The following is a 19,122-nucleotide window of genomic DNA, read 5'->3' as shown; positions in this document are numbered from 1 at the left end:
TGGCATGGTCAGTTCAAACCATTATTATTATTATTTTATTTAATTTATTATTTTACATGTTGATCCCAGTTCCCTCTCCTTCCTTCCCTTCTGCCCTCCCTCCCTCCCCTTTACTCTTTTTGCCTCCTCACATGCACCGTGACCACTCTCCCCTCCCATCCCCCCAGCCCAATTCCACATGCAGGGCAATGCCATCCAGGTGGGATCATGTAGATCTGACAGGTCATGTAAAGTAGGGACTAGGACTTCTCTCCTATCTCTAGGTTAAGGCAGTTATCCCTCCATGGGGGATGTGTTCGCAAGGTCATTTGTGCACCAGGGATACATCCTGGTTCCACTGTCTGAGGTCTCTTAGACTGCTCAGTCCTTCTGACTGAGACCCATATTCAGGAGGGCCTGAGTCAGTCCCATGCTGGATTCCCAGCTATCATTCTCCGGGCCCGTTAGCTCCTCCTTGTTCAGGTCAGCTGTCTCTATGTTCAAACCATTATTTTATAAGTGTGTGTCTTTTTGGTTCACATGCATTTGACCTGTGCCAGCAAAGTGACCTCTGACTCAGAAAGTGGATTCATAGGAGTTCAAGGAAACTAAGGCTTCTGTTTGGCCAGATAGGGAACTGCCAGGAAGAGAGAAAGCTAAGACAGGCATGATTAAGGAAGAAGGCAAGAGAGGATGAGTAGGCACTTCTTAATTAGGCCTACTTTCTTTTACTTTTTGTTTTTAAAACATGAGTCTTTTTCTTTCTTGTTCTTTTTCTTTCTACTTTTAAGAAAGCAAGTTACATTTCAGAACATCAAGGATCTGAAGACTGGAGAAATGGCTAAGCAGTTAGAGCAGTTAGGAGCAATGGTTGCTTTTTCAGACGACCTGAGTCTGCTTTCCTGCACCTATGTATGGTGACTTACAATCACCTATAACTAGACTTCCAGGGCATCTGGAGCCTTTGACCTCCACAGACACTTGCGTTCATGTGTACATACCTACATGCGCGCACACACGATTATGATTGAAAATAATAAAACAAAGCTGATAAGGGGCAGTTAAGGACAATTGTTACTCTCAAAGAATACCTGGGTTTGGTTCCCAGCTAGGTGGCAACCATCAGTTCCAGGGTATCTGTGCCTTTTTCTGATCTCCAAGGGCACCAGGCATGCATGTGGAATATAGGCATACATGCAGTCAAATCACTCATAGGCATAAAATTAAAATAAAAGTCTAAAAATACAATTAAGACTATTAAATATCTGGAAGAAAGAATGTGAATTACTTTCATTGACAAATGAATTTACCCTTTGGTCAGAGAGTTCTTAATATGTTTCAATAAGGAGAGAAAGTTATATTTAAACTCTAGAAGGACAAGGAACAGCTGTGGTTCCCATGCAAACCTGGGTGACTGTTGCTTAAGCTGTAGCAGGACCATAGAAAAGCAACCCAGACTCTAAGGAGCCTTTAATCAAGTCAACTAACATGGACAGCAAACAGACAAAGGTCAGAGCTTATGTGTAATGCCTATAGTCTGTGGCTTTGCTGATTTGTCCCTAATTCATGTCTAACCCTTTCTTGGGTGTTTGGGGGCTTAGATCTCTCTGGGACTGTTGTGTCCTCCATTTTTTTTTCTTTTCTTTAGTCCATTCCTGTTCTTCTTAGAAACACAATCTAAATTTAATCTCTCTGTTGTATTTTTATGTCCTTTTTTTCAGTTAAAGTGAACACACACACACACACACACACACACACACACACACACACACACACCCCTTCTTAGGGCCTGGATTCTGCCATTGCCAAAATGGAAAACAGGCAAAAGAGAAGAAAGGTCCCAAACAAAGAGTAGATCTTTTCAATGTCCCTCTTTGTTTACCTTTCCTTTCCTTTCCTCTCCTCCTTCTCCTTCTTCCTCTTCTCCTTCCCCCTCTTCATATCCTCCTCCCCCTTCTTCCTCTCCTCCCTCTCCCCTTCTTCTTCTTGTTTAGGGTCTTTTCTTCCCAAGTTTCTTGGCCAACAGAAAGGATCATCAATAGGAGTTTGCAAATAAGCAGCTATGTCTTGCAACTTTCCAGATAATGGATAAGAGACTTATTTTCTTAGCCTTATCTTAAAGTTTGAATGAGGATGTGTTTATGGAGTCTACAAGAACACAGAATAAAGGGAAGTCAGGCATTTATTGGGGAATCACTCACAAATGACAAAATATTCTTCTACATTCAAAGATAGGAATAATTTTATTTAAATATAGTGTAAACGTTACCAGAGCTCGTATCTTATATACTTTTAGAATACATTTACAGATTTGTTTAAAACAATCTTAAATTTTGTTTTTCTATAAACTTCCCTCCCTGCTTCTGTCCCATTCTCTGTACCTTAGAGTCCCCCTATTTCTCCATTTGTGGATTAGAATCCACTAGGCATGAAGCCTGTCTACATACAGAATCATTCAACCTGCTATTGGCTTATCCATACATGGATGTAACTTGCTAACAATCTTCCTGGTGATCAGAAAGGGAATGTTTCTATATTTAATTGTATGGTACATTTTGGAAGACAGTCATGTTTACCTCTATACCACCAACACATTCTATTTTAAAATTTATTATTCTACACCTAAGTGTTTGGCCTGCATTTGTGTCCATGCTCCATGTGTGGTTAGTGCCCACGGAAGCAAGAAAGGGGCATTGGAACCCCTTACCTGGAGTTACAAATATATGTAAGCTGCCAAGAGGGTGCTAGGAATCCAACATGGTTCCTCTGGGAGAGAAGACAGTGTTCTTATCTGCTGAGTCGTGTCTCCACTAATGCTTTATTATGGGGCATTTGGGAAGTCAGTGGTTTTACTTAATGTTATTGGAGAACCTAAAACATGTATTTGATCTAGGTCTAAAATCCATATATGAGTGAGTACATACTGTGTTCCTCTTTTTGTGACTGGGTTACCTCACTCAGGATGGTTTCTTCAAGTGCCATCCACTTGCCTGCGAATTTCAAGATACCATTATTTTATCCCCCATGACAGCGCCCCTTACCAGCAGGAAGTAGTTTGGAAAGAACAACGCCCAAATTCCCAAATATTGTCTATAAATGTTTGTTTTCATTTAAATGGACTTGGTTATATAAATAAAAAAACCATGTATTTGAAATAAATTTGTTAGAACCTGATTTTTCAAGCAATGCAATGTCATTCTGACTGTCCTTTCTTTGATCTGTTCTTGTGTTATTAATTTTACTAATCTACTATATGGTTTGGAAAAAAATCATGAAGTCAATGAATGATACTAGAAAAATTTAATATATACCTGCAAAAGAGTGGACTGGAATCTGATATTATAGCTGGTAAAATTTAAATACACTAAATACCTAAATATCAGAATGAATAAAGTTTTAAAACATTTAGAAAAAAAAAACTGGAAAAAGAATGATAACACTGAGTTTTTGGTCTCATAATTTCTTTAGTATGACTTCAATATCTCAGTCAATAGAAGAAGCAATATATAAAATTAACTTCATAGGCATTAAAGGCCTTTTGTTCATCAAAGAACACTATCAGGAGCTTAAAAAGGGAACTTCCGAATGGGAAATCACATTTGTAAAGCAAATACTTTACAAGGGATTAGTATCTACAATATATAAAGAGCTTCTGTAACTAAGCAATACAACAAACTAATTGATTCAAAATAGGAACAGAAATTGAATATACTATTGGTCAATAATGTGCATTAAAAGCTGTTCAATATCACTTATAATAGGAAAATTCAATACCACTTTTGATAATTCTTCATGCTCATGAGTATTTTTATTATATAGAAAGAGCAGAAAGTTACAAGTATTGTTTAGATATTGAGAAATTGAAACAGGTATTATTATTATCAAGACTGTAAAATGATACAATTGTTATGGAAAAAGACTATTCATTTATCCACAAACATAATATAGATTGGAATATGATCCAGTGACAGCACTTCTTCTGGATATATATACATGGAATTGTTTGTTTATTTAGGTACTTCAGACTAGTTCCACATTCCCATACTCATTACACAGCTGAAGATGACCTTGAATTCTAATCCTGTTGCCTCCACCTCCCTACTCATGGTTTTGTAGGTATATGCCACCACATCTGGTTTTATGAAGTGTTGGGGCTTGAATCCGAGCCTCATTTATTCTAGTCAAGTGCTTTACCAACTGAGCTACACCCAGGCCCTAAAAGTAGAGTTAAAAGCAGAGACTCAATGCCACAGTTATACATTCAATGTCAGAAGAATATTATTCAAATGTGAAAGCAATTCAGGTGTTCATAATGAAGGGATAGAGAAATAGCGTATATACAACATATTATCTCACCCCAAAATACAATTACAAAGCTGAGTGTTATGACACAGGTGTATAGTCATAACACTTAGGAGGTAAAATCAGGAAGAGCAAGCATTCAAGGTAAGCACTGGCTGCATGCGACTATCACAAAAGACAAAACAAACAAACAAAAAAAAAAACAGTTATGTGTTAACATACGCTACAATAGAGATGAACTTTGACACACTATGATAAGTGAAATAAGCCACACACAAAAGAACAATGTTCTTTTGTTCCATTTATAAGTGATGCCTAATGTAGGCAAATTCTCAGAAACAGAAAATAGAAGAGTGGGAACCAAAGCTGGCAGAAGATTGAAGTAGTTGCTTAATAGGTACAGGGCTTTAGTTTGAGATGAAAAAATGTTAAGGAGATGTTGTACATCAGTGTGAATGTACTTAATGACTCTGACCTGCATACTTGTAAATACTTAGTTTTTCTCTAAATTTTCATTGGTGGGTATCTAAAATTAATGTAAACCAGAATACCCTCATTTCCCTCTTCCTTTCTAGGATTAGAAATATGTGTCACACAGATGTTGATGATCCTTCATGGAAGGCCTCACCCTCCCTGGGGAGTAGATGGGGGATGAGATGGGGATTGGGAGTGGGCATGGGAGGATGGGAGGGAAAGGGAATTGGGCTCTATATGTAAAATAAGAAAAAACATTAAATAAAAAAATTTAAAAAAGAAATATGTGTCACCATGCCCAGCCAAAATAGTAAATTGAACATTATCTATATTTGGCCATAAGAATATTAAAAAAAAAAAACTACTTGCTATGAATGTTTGTTTGCCTCAAAAATCGATAAAACAAGACCTAATCCTGAATGTAAGGCAGTAAGAGGTGGGAACTCTGGAAGATGTTGAGGTCATGGGAATAGAGCCTTTGTGAAATGGATTAGAAGCCTCACAAACAAGCTGAGGGAACTTCCTTTCACCATCGAAGGGCACAGCTGGAAAATACTGACTGTGATCCACATGTTGCTCTTACCAGCCATGGAATCTGCCATACCAGCTTCTACACAGACAAGATACACATCTCTGTTCCAGAAGCCACTGTTTAGCAGTTGTTGTTATAGAAGCCCAAAGGGACATGTATAACAAAGACAGTCTTCAAAACAAAGATAAAAACAAGTCACCAAACCTATTGTTTAGAGTACTGTTATGTACTATTTTTCCCAAATTTCAGATTGAATCTTCTTGTTTGTCTAATGTCACAAATGCTACAGTTATAAGGATTGTGATCAAAGCCTTGCAAAATGACAATAGTAACCATTACTTTAGGTGCAGAGATCTTAGTGAGTAACCCCAACCTCAATTATCTAAGAAGGATGTCTTACTATCCCTGAACATATTTAGGGCTTAAAGATTTAGTAACTTGTCCATTGTCAAGCAGCCACACTATTTCTTTCTCTTAGAGCATTTTGCTGTTCCTAGCATCATAGTATTTACTTGATATAAGATTAGATTGGAAAGGGATGGGTTAGGAAAATTAGAGAGGTAAGTGTTAATTATTTTGTGAATTATGTGTATATGGAAAAAATAATTTCATTATAAAACAAATATAAATGTATATTGGGCCCACCATTTTAGATTGTCTCTCATAAGTAGTTATTTAGCACAAACACCGGAGCTGCTATGACAGACAATGGTATAAGGCTGGGGTGAGGATACTTTCCAATACCCGTAATACTGATTTTCTTTTAACTATCAGTGTTAAGAAAGGAATAAACAAGCTGGGCAGTGGCAGTACGTGCCTTTAATTCTAGCACTTGGCACTTGGCAAACTGATCTTTCTGAGTTCAAAACCAGCCTGGTCTACAGAGTGAGTTCCAGGACACCCAAGGCTACACAGAGAAACCCTGTCTCAAAACAAACAAACAAGAACAAACATCCCAAGTTTTGAGTACAATAAAAGGCAAAATGTGAAAACCCAGCAAAGTTCTGGTCCTTAGCCCATTGAGTCCCAGGAAACATGAACACCCATCTAATGACCTTCAGCCTTTTTGATAGTGGCTTCTTCCCATAGTGGTTCAGTGTGAAGATTTTAATGTGTAGGTGAACTTCAGAGAGCAATTCTCCTCATATACATTCTTCCCATAATGATGGTGCACCCCTTCAGAAGGCAGGTGGGATAAGGCTACCACTCTGCACTCTATTGCATCAACAAAGGTACACCTGGCTTTTCCAAACAGACCAATGCATAGGCTACCTCTTGCCCAATAGGTTATCAGTCTTGCTATCTAGCTGCCCTCCATCCATTAGATTTAGAGACTTTCTTCTGTGCACTGAACACTATTGGGTTGTTTCTGATGTCTCAAGGGTGCACCCTGCTGGAAAAGTACTTTGCCAGACACTTTACATTTGAAATTAGAGGATTGTGCTATCAATAATGAACCTGGGGATGAATCGCTGGGTATATAGATAGCTCTAGAAGGGAGGTGAGGAGAAGTGAGAAGAGAGGGGAGAAAGAAGAGAATGAATATGAAATGAGTGTAATGGACCTAGACCATTCCACAGTTACCATTCCTTCCTGGACTGTGGTGAATTAAGTAAGCTCACCCTAGGAGGCCTGATTTTTGTTGTTTTGTTGTTTTCTATTTGACATCTGACAGCTCATTAGGGGGCTCTAGGCAAGGGTATACAGCTACTCTTCTTACCCTTGACTGAAGAAGACCAGTCCTCTTCCATTTGGGGAAGGTGATTCGTTTCATTTTTGGCTGGGCTTCGCAGGGACACACATGGAGCAGTGAGGAAGAAAGGGGACCCACACCTAGCCAGCCAATTAGCCTAAGTAACTCTGGAGATCAGTGGGGTGAAGGATGTGGCAGCCAGTTCAGGTTCACTCTTACATCCTTTGGCATTCGCAATTCAGAATCATTAAAGGGATTCTAAGTAGTTACTCTAGTAACTGCCCATATCAAAACCTCTCAATAGAGGGTTTAAGAATGAAGTCCAGAATTTATGTATGTGTAGTCAGTGAATTCCAATTCTTTCTGATTAACTCAATATTTGCATACAGAATATAGGACTTCTTTTGGTCACTGACAAATTTAAGTCCCAAGAGGTCTGACACTTTGAGTATTGACCCCCATAAAATATTTTTGATTACTGTTAAAAATCTTGAGAAAACTTAAAATTTCACATTTGAAATTATTTGCCTATGAATAATTTATGTTCTCAGTAATAACTGAGAATTTCTATGAACTGAAAAAAATCTAAATTTATAGATATATGAAGTATTTGACAGTAAAAAATAGCAATGAGAGTATCATGATATATATTTATATTTAATTATGAAGTAACTAGTTTTGATTTTGTATTTTCCTTTCAGTACTTTGCCCCCTACACTTCTTTATTCTCTGACTTTCTCTGTCTTTTCCTTTCTATTCACTCCTTCCCTCCATTACCTTTTTTTTCTTCCTTTATTTCAGACTTTTTCAAATCCAAAAGTTCTCAGGGCTGGGAAGGTTGCTGGGTTTATAAAACTGCTATCTGTGTAAGCACACAGACCTGCATTTGAATCTCTGAAGCCCATTTAAAAGCTGGACCCTTGGTGTGATCACCATTAATCCCAGAGCTCTTATGGAGAGATGGGAATCAGAGACAGCAGGATCTCTAGAAACTTAAGGGGTAGCTAGTCTGGTGTGTGCAGTAGAACACACCAAACCCAAACAACAGCACAGTCACCTTGTCTTATGGTGGAAGACAAGGACCAGCACCAAGGTAATTTTCTGCCCTCTGTGTGTGTGTGTGTGTGTGTGTGTGTGTGTTACACATGTATGCTCAATCTTACCCTTCTGCCCTCTCTCCCTCCTGTCTCTGTTTTTCTCTGTGTATCTCTCTTTCTGTCTCTTTGTCTTCCACTCACACCTCAGATCCTATTGCCTTTTAATGGAAAGACTACAGCCAATTTTAATCAGCTCCTTTGGTGGGCAGCCTTACCTTACACAGCTCAGAAGCCTAACAACTGGAAACTAAACTGTATGGAGTTGCTGGAGTTTGTTTTGTTTGTAAGCCAGAGGCCGTTTCACAATACCTAACCTAACAATTTTTGGTGTGTGTACTGTAGCCTTTCTTCCCAGGCACATAGAGTTAAGTTGGACATCAAAGCCTACTAAGAACAGAGTGCTTGTGCGTGTGGTAGGTGTTCAGCATCTGCCAAATGAGCACATGCACATATAAACGAACAAGCAAATGAAACAACTACGTAAATAAGAGCTAAATTACATGGTACAGACTTGGTAATGGGACTGGTGGAATATATTAATCATACAAAGCAGCTTGGCAATTACTTAAAGCCTTTTAGAACAACATTCTGTTTTTAATTTAATTTTGTTTTATTAACAAGAGATTGGCATTGCCTGTGGGAAAAAGTAGTCCTGGCATATCTCACTGCTGACTCTTCATTAGGGAATAAAAAAATGGAAGCATTATAGGCACTAAAGAGGAGGGAAAGACACTGTAGACCTAAAAGAGAAAACTTCAGAGGCGGGTAGGATTTCCATGAAGCAAGCTGCTTTCCACTTGGCAGTGAGGATTTGCTCCAGGGTGGGAAGTGAAGATGGAAAGTCCTGAGATTTTCCCCCTTCCATGTGAATCCAGGATTTCTCTTTTTCCTACAGAAAACAAAAGGTTGTTATATCTTCATGTTGACTCAGACCTGGACTTTGGGCCTGTATGTCCCTGCATATGTTCTTCCACCTAATGTCCGTGTCATAATGAAGCACAGTTTGCAAGTTCTGGGGCTAAAATGGTGTATAAGACTCAAGTGTGGGGCTGGAGAGATGGCTCTGTGGCTAAAAGCACTGAGCAGTCCTGTGGCTAAGAGCAGAGGTCCTGAGTTCAATTCCCAGTAACCACATGGTGGCTCACAACCACCTTATGAGAGCTGGTGTCATCATCTGGCCTGTAGGGACAGATGCAGGCAGAACACTGTATATATAATAAATACATATGTTTTAAAGAAAAGACTCAATATGAGACACATTTCTAAACTAGAACCAGCTGTAGCTGTTAACCTTGTTTGGGAGAGTCAAGGTAAAGGACTAACCAAAGGAAAGTATGGGGGGTGCATAGGCAGAGACCATATTCCTAGAGAAATTAGAAAGCTTTCACTAGAGATATTAATTGGCTTGGGTTCAGGACTGAATATCTCTATTCTGTCTATAGACTAGAATAACCAGGAGAATAAAAGAAGAAAGGAAAGAAAGGAGAAGCAATAAAAGTGCAAAAGAAAGTAAGAGAAAGGGAGGGAGAATAATATAGTTACTGCAATTTGATATATATATATATATGTATATATATATATATGTGTGTGTGTATGTGTGTGTATATACATATATACACATATATATATTTCTATTTGTTTAAATAATATATAGAGCTATATGGTGTGAAAATGGATCAAGAAGGCTGATTTGTCAACCTTCACTATTTAGTACATAGTAATATGTTTAGATTATGTGTGATATAGCATGGGAGAGCATTACAAAATCATTTTAGAGCTCATTTTCATATTAACTAATCATGACATGAATATTCTTGTCCTTAAAAAAATATCAAAATAAGTTAATCTCACCTTAATTTAATTCAGATTACTGATTTCACAAGCAATTCCCTTAAATTTGTGTGGGCAGGAACACAGGCACTGTCCATCCAGAAGAATTGCTGTACCTCCATTTTGACATGGGTGGCATTTTTTAACATTGAATTCATCTATATAATCTCTAACAGCTCTTTCCAAATTTTGCTTCTTTATGTATGCATTTTTTATTTTCAAAGGAACCAGGTTATATATAGGGGATAGCTGTAAGAAAGAAAATATTCAATCTTATATCATTTTTCTACAGAGGAATTTTAAACACAGTTCACTCAATCACTGACTCATGGGTTCATTGATTTGCTGGAAGCTTATTGGATGGTTACTATTCCCAGATACAATTTAGCTTTCGAGGTTATACTAGCAATCAAAATCATGGAGGTTACATTTAAAAATAAAAAGAATGAGAGAGGCCATACGTTATTTATCAAAACTGTCATCAAGTACACAAGAACCTTGAAGTGGGAGAAGCTATTTGCAATACTGTTAAGGGGGAATAGACACAAATCCAGAAAATGTCAATAACTGCTAAGGCTGCACAACTCTTCACTAATATATTTGAATAAAAATGCCCCCATAGGCCCATAGGGAGTGGCACTATTAGGAAGTGTGGCCTTGTTGGAGTAGGTGTGGCTTTGTTGGAGGAGGTGTGTTGTGGGGAGGAGGGGTTGAGAGGACTCAGAAGCTCAAGCCCCTTCTGATATGGCTCAGTCTCTTTCTGCTGCCTGCAGATTAAGATGTAGGACTCTCAGCTCCTTCTCCAGCATCATGTCTGCCTGCATTCCACCATGACTCCCATCATGATTATAAGGAACTAAACCTCTGCACTGTAAGCCAGCCTCAGTTAAATTGTTTTCATTTCAAGAGTTGCTGTGGCTATGGTGTCTAATCACAGCACTAAAACCCAAACGAAGTTAGTACCCTAACTCATATCTCCCTCTGTTCTATTCATTTAGACGAATGAACCCTCTTCCACCGCTGCCACCATTGGCACAATCAAGATAAGCATGCAGTAGTGTTATTTTGGATTTTGAAAAAAAGATATTTATCTTGTTTCGCCTTCAAAAGAAAGTCAAGGCCAGATAATCTAAGATATGGGAATAGAGGGACACGGAGGAAACAGCTTGTATAAAACTATCTAAATAGTTTTCAAAGAGATAAAGATGAAGGACACACAGCAAGAAGCCTAAATCCTGGTGTCAAAACTACCATAGGCAGAGAGAAGATAGCTCCACTGCATCCCCTGAAGCCGTCCTAGACAGCTTATGTTTTCATAACCAACTTTGTCTTCTAGCAAGAAAGAAAAGGTTTCGAGTTTTTCTTCTAAACTCACTAGCTCTCTTGTCGTTGTAGACATATTTAAGTATACAGTTTATCATGAAACTTGCTAAAATGCTAAGTTTAATATTAATCACATTTAGACCTCTTCTAGTCATCCAAAATAATTAAGAATATGTTTAAATGTGGTTTCTTAATAGAATGAGAATTATTTTTTACCCCTATACAAGAGAGTCAGACACCACTTTCACAGTGCTATTGTCCACAGACCACTAACATCTAGACCTTTAAAATACCGACCTTCTGTAACATCCAGCACATATCTGCTAAGATTCATATCACAGAACAAAGTAAGCTTGTTCTCCATTCGTTATTATCTCATGGCATTTGAGAAACTCTGAATGTAGCTTATTCACTTCCTCAAAGGTAAGAGTGATAGTAGGAAATGGGAAAGTGAAGAGGCTGAGAACAGAAAAGGCAAGAGGCAAAGGTGGCGCTGATGAGCAAGGTTCAAGCCAGAAGAGCATATCCATTTGCACCAGGTGAGCCACACATTTAGCTCCGTCTTCTACTTCACTGAAATAACACAGAACGGAATTTATCAATCCAGTGCATATTAAAAAAATACACCTGATTTCCAGGAGAAACAAAATGAGATTAAAGACTAATATTTCCCATGAGTTCCCACAACGGGAACATTGTATTGCATAACATCGTTTTAGAAAAAGAAGCGGTCTTACATAATCTTGTTTCTTATAATGCCAAAACAAAGCCTTACAGGAAGGTGGTATATTGAGTTACAGCTATACTCATCTAGCTGCTATTGCTCTGGCAGAAGTTGTAAGTTTCATATCTCTCTGGTAATCTATGGTAGAGGCAGTTTCTCTCTGATGAAATTTTAAGGTTTGGATTTTAACAGTGGATATAAGGGAAAAATAAACAGAGTTCATCAGACAAGATGTGGGGTATTTGTGTCAGTATACAAGCAAGCTGAAAGTGGTATTAACATCTTTTCCTGAAAATTGAAGACTACTGAGAAAATAGGCCAGCCTCCATTCTTTGTATGGAGGGAGACCAAGAACAAGATATTGGGATTTTGTAAGCCATAGGCTCTATTTAGTACAGTAACACCATGGGTCACTGAAATATAAGAAGCAATATATATTATCATCATAATTTAGTATAATGTGACTTCCTGGTTGTTCTTCCATGATGAACCTGGTATGTAGATCACTGAATTAATTTGTGGCAGAGGATTAAATACAAACAATTCAATAGTTCAGGGTGGTAGGAAGAGAGTCCACAAGTCTCTGCCTGGTTAAGTAGAAAGATAATTATTTTAGTAGTAAGAGCATCCCCAGTGTTTGCCATGTTATCTACAGACAATAGGATGCTTCTCCTCATCAAAAGATGAACTAGTGATTGCAGATGTGTAATTACCCGATGAAATTTGTAATTACCTTTTGAAATTAGTAACCAACCTGCCAAAGTTTTATGAGAGCAAAACTCCTTAGACTCTATTTAAAGGTCAAACTTGGTTGGTTTATTGTGTGTGTGTGTGTGTGTGTGTGTGTGTGTGTGTGTGTGTGTGTGTGTTGTGGCAACTGGGTGTTGAGCCCAGGCCCTTGTCTATGCTAGGTCAGTGCTCTACCATTGAGATGTATCTGAAGATCCAGTTTTGTTTTTGAGACAAGGCTTTATTAGGTTGTTCTGGCTGACTTTAAGCTTTTCATCCTCCTACATCATCCCCCTGAAGAGAAAGGATTACAAGTAGGTGTTACTATACTGGGATACAAACCTAACTGTATCACATTTCTGTTTAGGGATTAAACAACCCAGGACAGCCAATAAAAAATACAGTAATTTCTCCCTGTCAAAATATTCTCTATAAGAAGATACATTTGCAAAGTGGTCTTTGGGACAGTACAGCTGCCATTTCCTTTCACTGATGTGAATTAACTAGACTTTGAATTTATGGACGATGAAACAGACAACTGGTGTGGGCAGACTCTTTACTAAAGATCTGAGTAGTAAACAGGACACACTGCATGATGACTGAGCTGATGGAAGTCTTTGAATATTCTAGTAAATACAGTTGGGACATTGCAGCAGATTCTTTATCCTCAGGTATAGATGCACACTCTGAAACAAGCCACACTGTTTACAACCTTCCAGAGACCAGCTTTGGGACCTCTGTAAAGGACAGGCTGAACTTGGTTTACAGAGCTGATAGAACAAGGCAGCTTAGGTGACATCTGCCAGGGTGTTCGATTCTTCCCTTATTTAAAATCTTTGTCACAGATTTTATTTACATGCTGATGCATGATAATGCATCTAAATAAAATTTATATTTAACAAATGGGCTCCCTTTGATTTTTATTTTCTTATATAAGGCAGTTTTTTTTCTTTTTCAGTTTTTTTTTTCTTACTTATTTTTGTCTAATTTGGGGAAAATACTTTTACTTTTCAAGTTGTTGATGTTGCTCTTCTAGGAGGTGGACCCAGGATTAATATAAGCTAGGCACATCATGTCTGTCCTTCTCTGTTCCTTCCTTCCTTCCTTCCTTCCTTCCTTCCTCACTCCCTCCCTTCCTCCCCCTCCCTTGCTTACTCTCTCTTTTTTGTTTCTCTCTCTTCCTCTCCCCTTCCTTCATTTCTTTCTTTCTTTCTTTCTTTCTTTCTTTCTTTCTTTCTTTCTTTCTTTTCTCTCTCTCTTTCCCTCCCTTCACCTCATTCTCTTCCTCCTCCTTTTCCCCTCCCCCCACCTCATTTCAGTTTTGGGACAGGTTCCTCTAAGTTGACCAGGCAGGCCATGACCTTTAGGTCCTCTTACCTTAGCCTACGGAGCAGCTAGAGTTACAGGCTGGGCTCACACACTTTATGTGAAGTTATGGCTACACATCTGCTAAAGGCTTTATTTCTAAAACCAAAATGCAGAATTGATTGCAATGTTTGGTTTCTGTGTTCTTTCTTTATACAAGAGAGATAGTTGAAGTGCCTCTAATGAACTCTTAAAAACAATAAAATAAGGTGAGGAAGTAAAATTCTCTAGAAACTAGTACTTTTAAAAAAATGACAGCATTTCTGAAATGTAATAAAACTGACATTGTGAATAAAGATAAATTTGACTGGAGAGAAGAAACCATAAAGCATGCATGGAAAGCTGAAAGCTATAAAAGCAAGCAAAAACTACTTTATAATAATATCAGGAAAAAAGAAAGAAATAGTGAATTATATATATATATATATACATATACATATACATATATATATACATATATATATATTTAGTAAGTAGAATGATGCAGTCAAATAGCAATGGTATTTACATCTTTACAGTTGTAACATATTGTCTCCCCTTCAAGAGTAAGACTGAACTTTCTTACCATTATATAAAGGGGAGGCAGGTCTGGGGATTTGCAACTGTATCCCCAGCACTTGAGAGGTTAATGCAAAAGGACTGCTGAGAGTTCAAGACCAGGCCAGGCTACAGAGTTAGACCCAGCCTAATAAAACAGAACCAAAACAAAAAATCAGAAAGGGGGCATCTCTGTTATTTCAGTTGCTCAAAAGACTGAGGCAGGAGGATCATTAAAACGTTCAGGAATTTGACCCCAAGTGGACAATGAGAAAGAGAGTGAGAGGGGACTGATTTTCTGACCACAAGTATTACTCATCTTTTTTTTTTTTTTTAAATGTTTGTCAAGATATTATAAACATCCTTTCCACAGTGACTTTCAGATGAGGATCTCTGATTTGTGATACCCAGAGGAAAAAAGGGGAGTCAAAGGCCAGCTGAAGAGAACTCTCTATTCTTGGTGACTATTTTTTGTGCCAACCTGTCTTACAGACTATATATGAACAATCTTATTAAACCTTCAAAAACTCATGGTGGTCCACAGAATTTAGTGTTGTCTGACACTACAATATGCCTCACTTCTCTGTAATTCTTTTTTCCAAGGAAGCCATGTGAGGGCATTTGAATACTGACATCTCTGTCTTATAAAGGCAACTGTTATCTGGACCTGGTGTGAGGCTTAATAAGAAAACAACAGCATCTTCTGTCTTAAACATTCCTTACCTTTTGACTAATGAGCGCTGGAGCATCTTTCAAGGATGAGGCCCAGTTGGCAGCGTCAGCCACATCAAATATCTTGGGTCCTCTGAGAAGCTTTTCTTTCAGGAGAACTGCATATTGACCATTCCCTCCTCTTATGAATGAAATAACATCGTCTATGATATTAGAACTGGTGATGTTTACTGGAAACGAAACAAGGAAGACTTGAAGAAAGAAGCATTTGCATCTCTGTGATCAATTACCTGGATGGCACTTGATAAATGTACATTACATCTTTTTAGGCTAGCCTAGTATATTTGTTGAACTTCAGCTGTACATATTATGCACATAAATCTCCCCTCCATAATATAATAGGAGAATTTTTCTCAGTAATCAATTTATAGATTTCAACCATCTTTGGTTTGAAAAATAATGGTGGTACAATCAATCCAGGTGGATTGATAACTTATAGCTCATCATATAAATACTAGTATATATAGCAAAACTGACATGACTTTGGATATATTTTACATATATGTATATATGTATGCATATATTTGAAAAAACTTACCTTCATATTTATGTTGTATATAATATGCTTTAAATTATATTAGCATTATAAAAATATTAGTGTCTAAAAAGAATGAGATAAAAATTAAACTTGTTTCCACTTCCAAATCCTATCCCCCTTTCTCTGTTCCTCTCTAAAGTGAACCACTTTAAACACTTCTAAAACTTTTAGAGTCATGAAAATTTAAAGGAATCACAAGATGTTTTTGTTTAGCCTTTGTCATTTCTACATATGAGAAATCTGAAATGATGTGGTGGAATGACCAGTGTAAGGTCATGCAATTAACCTAATGTTGTAATATGGTAATTCCAGAGCTCTGTCATTTTTGTTAGTTGCAATCATATCCACAAGTAGACAAGACTGTAAACAATGTTCAGCTTTCCTTTCCTTCACTATCATTTGGCTCTTTAGAGATGAATCAGAAGTGTTTTGATAAAAAAAAAAAAAAAAGTGCACATCTTTGTTCTAGCATTCAGGAGGCAGAGGCAGGTGGATCACTGTGAGTTCGAGTCTACCCTGGTCTACAGAGATAGTTCTAAGACAGGCTCCAAAGTTACACAAATAAACCCTGTTTTGAAAAACCAAGAAAAAAGAAAAAGGCTTAATAAAAATAATTTCAAGTGTTTCTGATTAGAGGAAGATGTGAATTTTCATGCTTGCGAATTTCCTCAAAAGTCAATAAGAGAAGGTTATACTTATAACAACGACATCTAGAGTTCCATTGTGCTGATTGAGGAACTTAGGAAAGGTGAGCTAATTAAGCCAAGATGAAAGTAAACCTGGGAAGGTGGCTTAGGTCTTGTTCTTTGTAATGGACACAAAGTCCTACATTAGCCCACTGAAAGCCTTGTGAAAATTAAGAACAGAAACTTGTTTTCCACAGGGTAGGGCCCGGGGTCTGCCCTAAATGATGTGACAGTCTTTGATGATCCCACATGGAAGGCCTCACCTTCCCTGGGGAGCAGAATGGGGATGAGATTGGGGTTGGTGGGAGGCATAGGAGGATGGGAGGGAGAGGGGAACTGGGATTGATATGTAAAATAAGATTATTTATAATTCAAATAAAAAAATCTAGAGAAAAAAATATTGATTCATAAGCAAAAAACCCAAAACAAACAAACAAAAAACAAAGAAACTTGTCTTCAAGACACTTTTCCACCAGTGACTGGTTTTCTGTTATCACCAAAAAAGATACACAAATAATGCATGAGTAGCAGCCCTTGAGCCCTGTGCCTCTCTTGCTCAGTAGTGACACTGAAAGAGATGTGTCTGTAGGCTTCTTGTGGTCACAGTGAGTGAGGAAAAACGAAACAGTTTTTAAGAGATTCTGTGTTTTCTAACTGAAGATAGTAGTGCCCAGATTGATGTGGGATGTCATTCTGTATGCTACAAATATGTGTTGCTTTTATTGGTTGATGAATAAAGCTGTTTCAGACAAAGGACAGGCAAAATATAGCTAAGTGGGAATTCTAATCAAAGATGCTGAAAGAAGGAAGGAGTTGAAGAGATGCCATGTAGACACCAAAGGAGTAACATGCTGGAGCATCACTGGTAAACCACAGCCTTGTAGCAATACACAGATTAATAGAATCGGATTATTCTAATTTTGAGAGCTAGTCAGTATATGCCTAAGCCATTGGACAAACAAGTATATTTGATATTAAATTAAGCCTCAAAGTATTTATTTCATAATCCACCATAGGAACTCAGAGTGGGAGGAAAACTGGTCCCAGGGGGACCAACGGGACAAATAAAAACTTCAAACTACACCTGATCATGAGAGGCAATGCTCTTAGCCATTGGCTCTGCCTTCCTCAGTATAACCAACCACTCCATACTTACCTCTTGTACTATGACCTGTCTTTATGCAGTCATTGTTACTAACATTTGCTGTGAGTGAAGCTCCATCAATGATGGTATGTAGAGGGATATGTAGAGACACATCCAGTCCAAACCCAAGACACTTCTTCACATCATTCATTTCAACACCTGTGTTATAAATTCATATGAAAATTATACATACATACAGTCTATCAACAACAGAAATAAACTCTAATTTCACTATTTTGTTACAAATATATGTTCCTTGACACAATTACTGACTCAAAAGTAACATCATGCCTTCATTCCCTTGCCTTTTTATTGATTACCTGGGAGCATCGTTTCACTTGGCTTATCAACTTAGTAGCAAAGGATGTTTTAACTTTACCACCTATTTGAAAAGGGTATAGGTCAGCCAAGGTGGTTATAGTAAAGTCCTTTGTGATACCCAAGGGAGGCAGCAATGTCCAACATTGCACTGAATGGCTATTATATGCATGCCGTTTTTCTAAACATTTTGTATGAGTTAAATAATTTAATTGTCACATTCACCTTATGAATTATCACTCAGTTTCAGAATTACAGAATCACAGAATCACAGACTAATACCCAATTGTTTTGGACAGATGCTTTGAATATATAGCAACTTCATTTTGTCTGATACTATGAATGCTCACAAATAATAATCTTGGAAGTTAACTGTGGTGTTATCTTTCTTACACAAATAAAGCTTGTCTGGGGGGGGGGTGTCAGAGAATGGAGCTTGGCACTAGCTAACCATAGAGGTCTGCAGGTCTGTACAAACAGAAAGGAAGTGATGTAGCTGGGCAGAAAATTGCTACTAGCTAACCATAGAGGTCTGGAGGTCTGTACAGACAGGCAGGAAGTGACATAGCTGGGCAGAAACAGGATATAAGTAGGGTCAAACAAGAAATTGTACTCTTCTCCACTGAGATGCTTAGAAGGTAAGGTGTGCTGTGGCTTGCTCCTTCTCTCTGATCTCTCAGCATTTCTCTCTAAGATATGACTCTGGCCTTTTATTATGAAGACCAATTAAGAAACTTTTACACTTAACTCACTGTGGTTGGTATATGCCTACTCAAGCAGTTATATCCTTAAATTCTCTGAAGTCTGTAATTTATTATCTGTTTTCTTTATATATAATATGCAAATGTTATATAGAAATAATAAATATATAATAGATAACAACAAATATATACTATATAAAGATAATAAAATAATTGAAAATAAATAGAAAATAAAAATATGAATGAATAAACATCTATCTCTCTCTACAGGTATACATCTTACACTTACACAATTATATAGTACCACCAAATCCTGCTATAGCTATGATTTATTAACAAAGTCATTTTGAGTTTACTTTATTCTTTTTATTTTTATGAAAGAATCTGTGATATTGAGGCTGGCCTCAAACTCCTTTAG

General features: G+C 37.6%; 1 protein-coding gene across 1 annotated transcript in view; it reads right to left on the bottom strand.

Moving 5' to 3' along the window:
• Positions 1 to 8,663: 8,663 nt before the first annotated feature.
• Positions 8,664 to 19,122, bottom strand: part of C9 (complement C9) — a 44,808-nt gene continuing 34,349 nt past the window's right edge. The window contains exons 8-11 of the mRNA XM_051182497.1: positions 17,698 to 17,844; positions 15,309 to 15,487; positions 9,929 to 10,156; positions 8,664 to 8,966 (exon numbers count right to left, since the gene is read on the bottom strand). Of these exons, the coding sequence (XP_051038454.1) occupies positions 9,935 to 10,156; positions 15,309 to 15,487; positions 17,698 to 17,844 (548 nt within the window). The 3' untranslated portion in view covers positions 8,664 to 8,966; positions 9,929 to 9,934. The remainder of the gene's footprint in view (positions 8,967 to 9,928; positions 10,157 to 15,308; positions 15,488 to 17,697; positions 17,845 to 19,122) is intronic.

This window comes from Phodopus roborovskii, unplaced genomic scaffold (genome assembly GCF_943737965.1).
Source record: "Phodopus roborovskii unplaced genomic scaffold, PHOROB, whole genome shotgun sequence".
Taxonomy (NCBI): Eukaryota; Metazoa; Chordata; class Mammalia; order Rodentia; family Cricetidae; genus Phodopus; species Phodopus roborovskii.
Note: the sequence above shows the minus strand (reverse complement) of the source record. Positions and strands in the feature narration are given on the sequence as shown.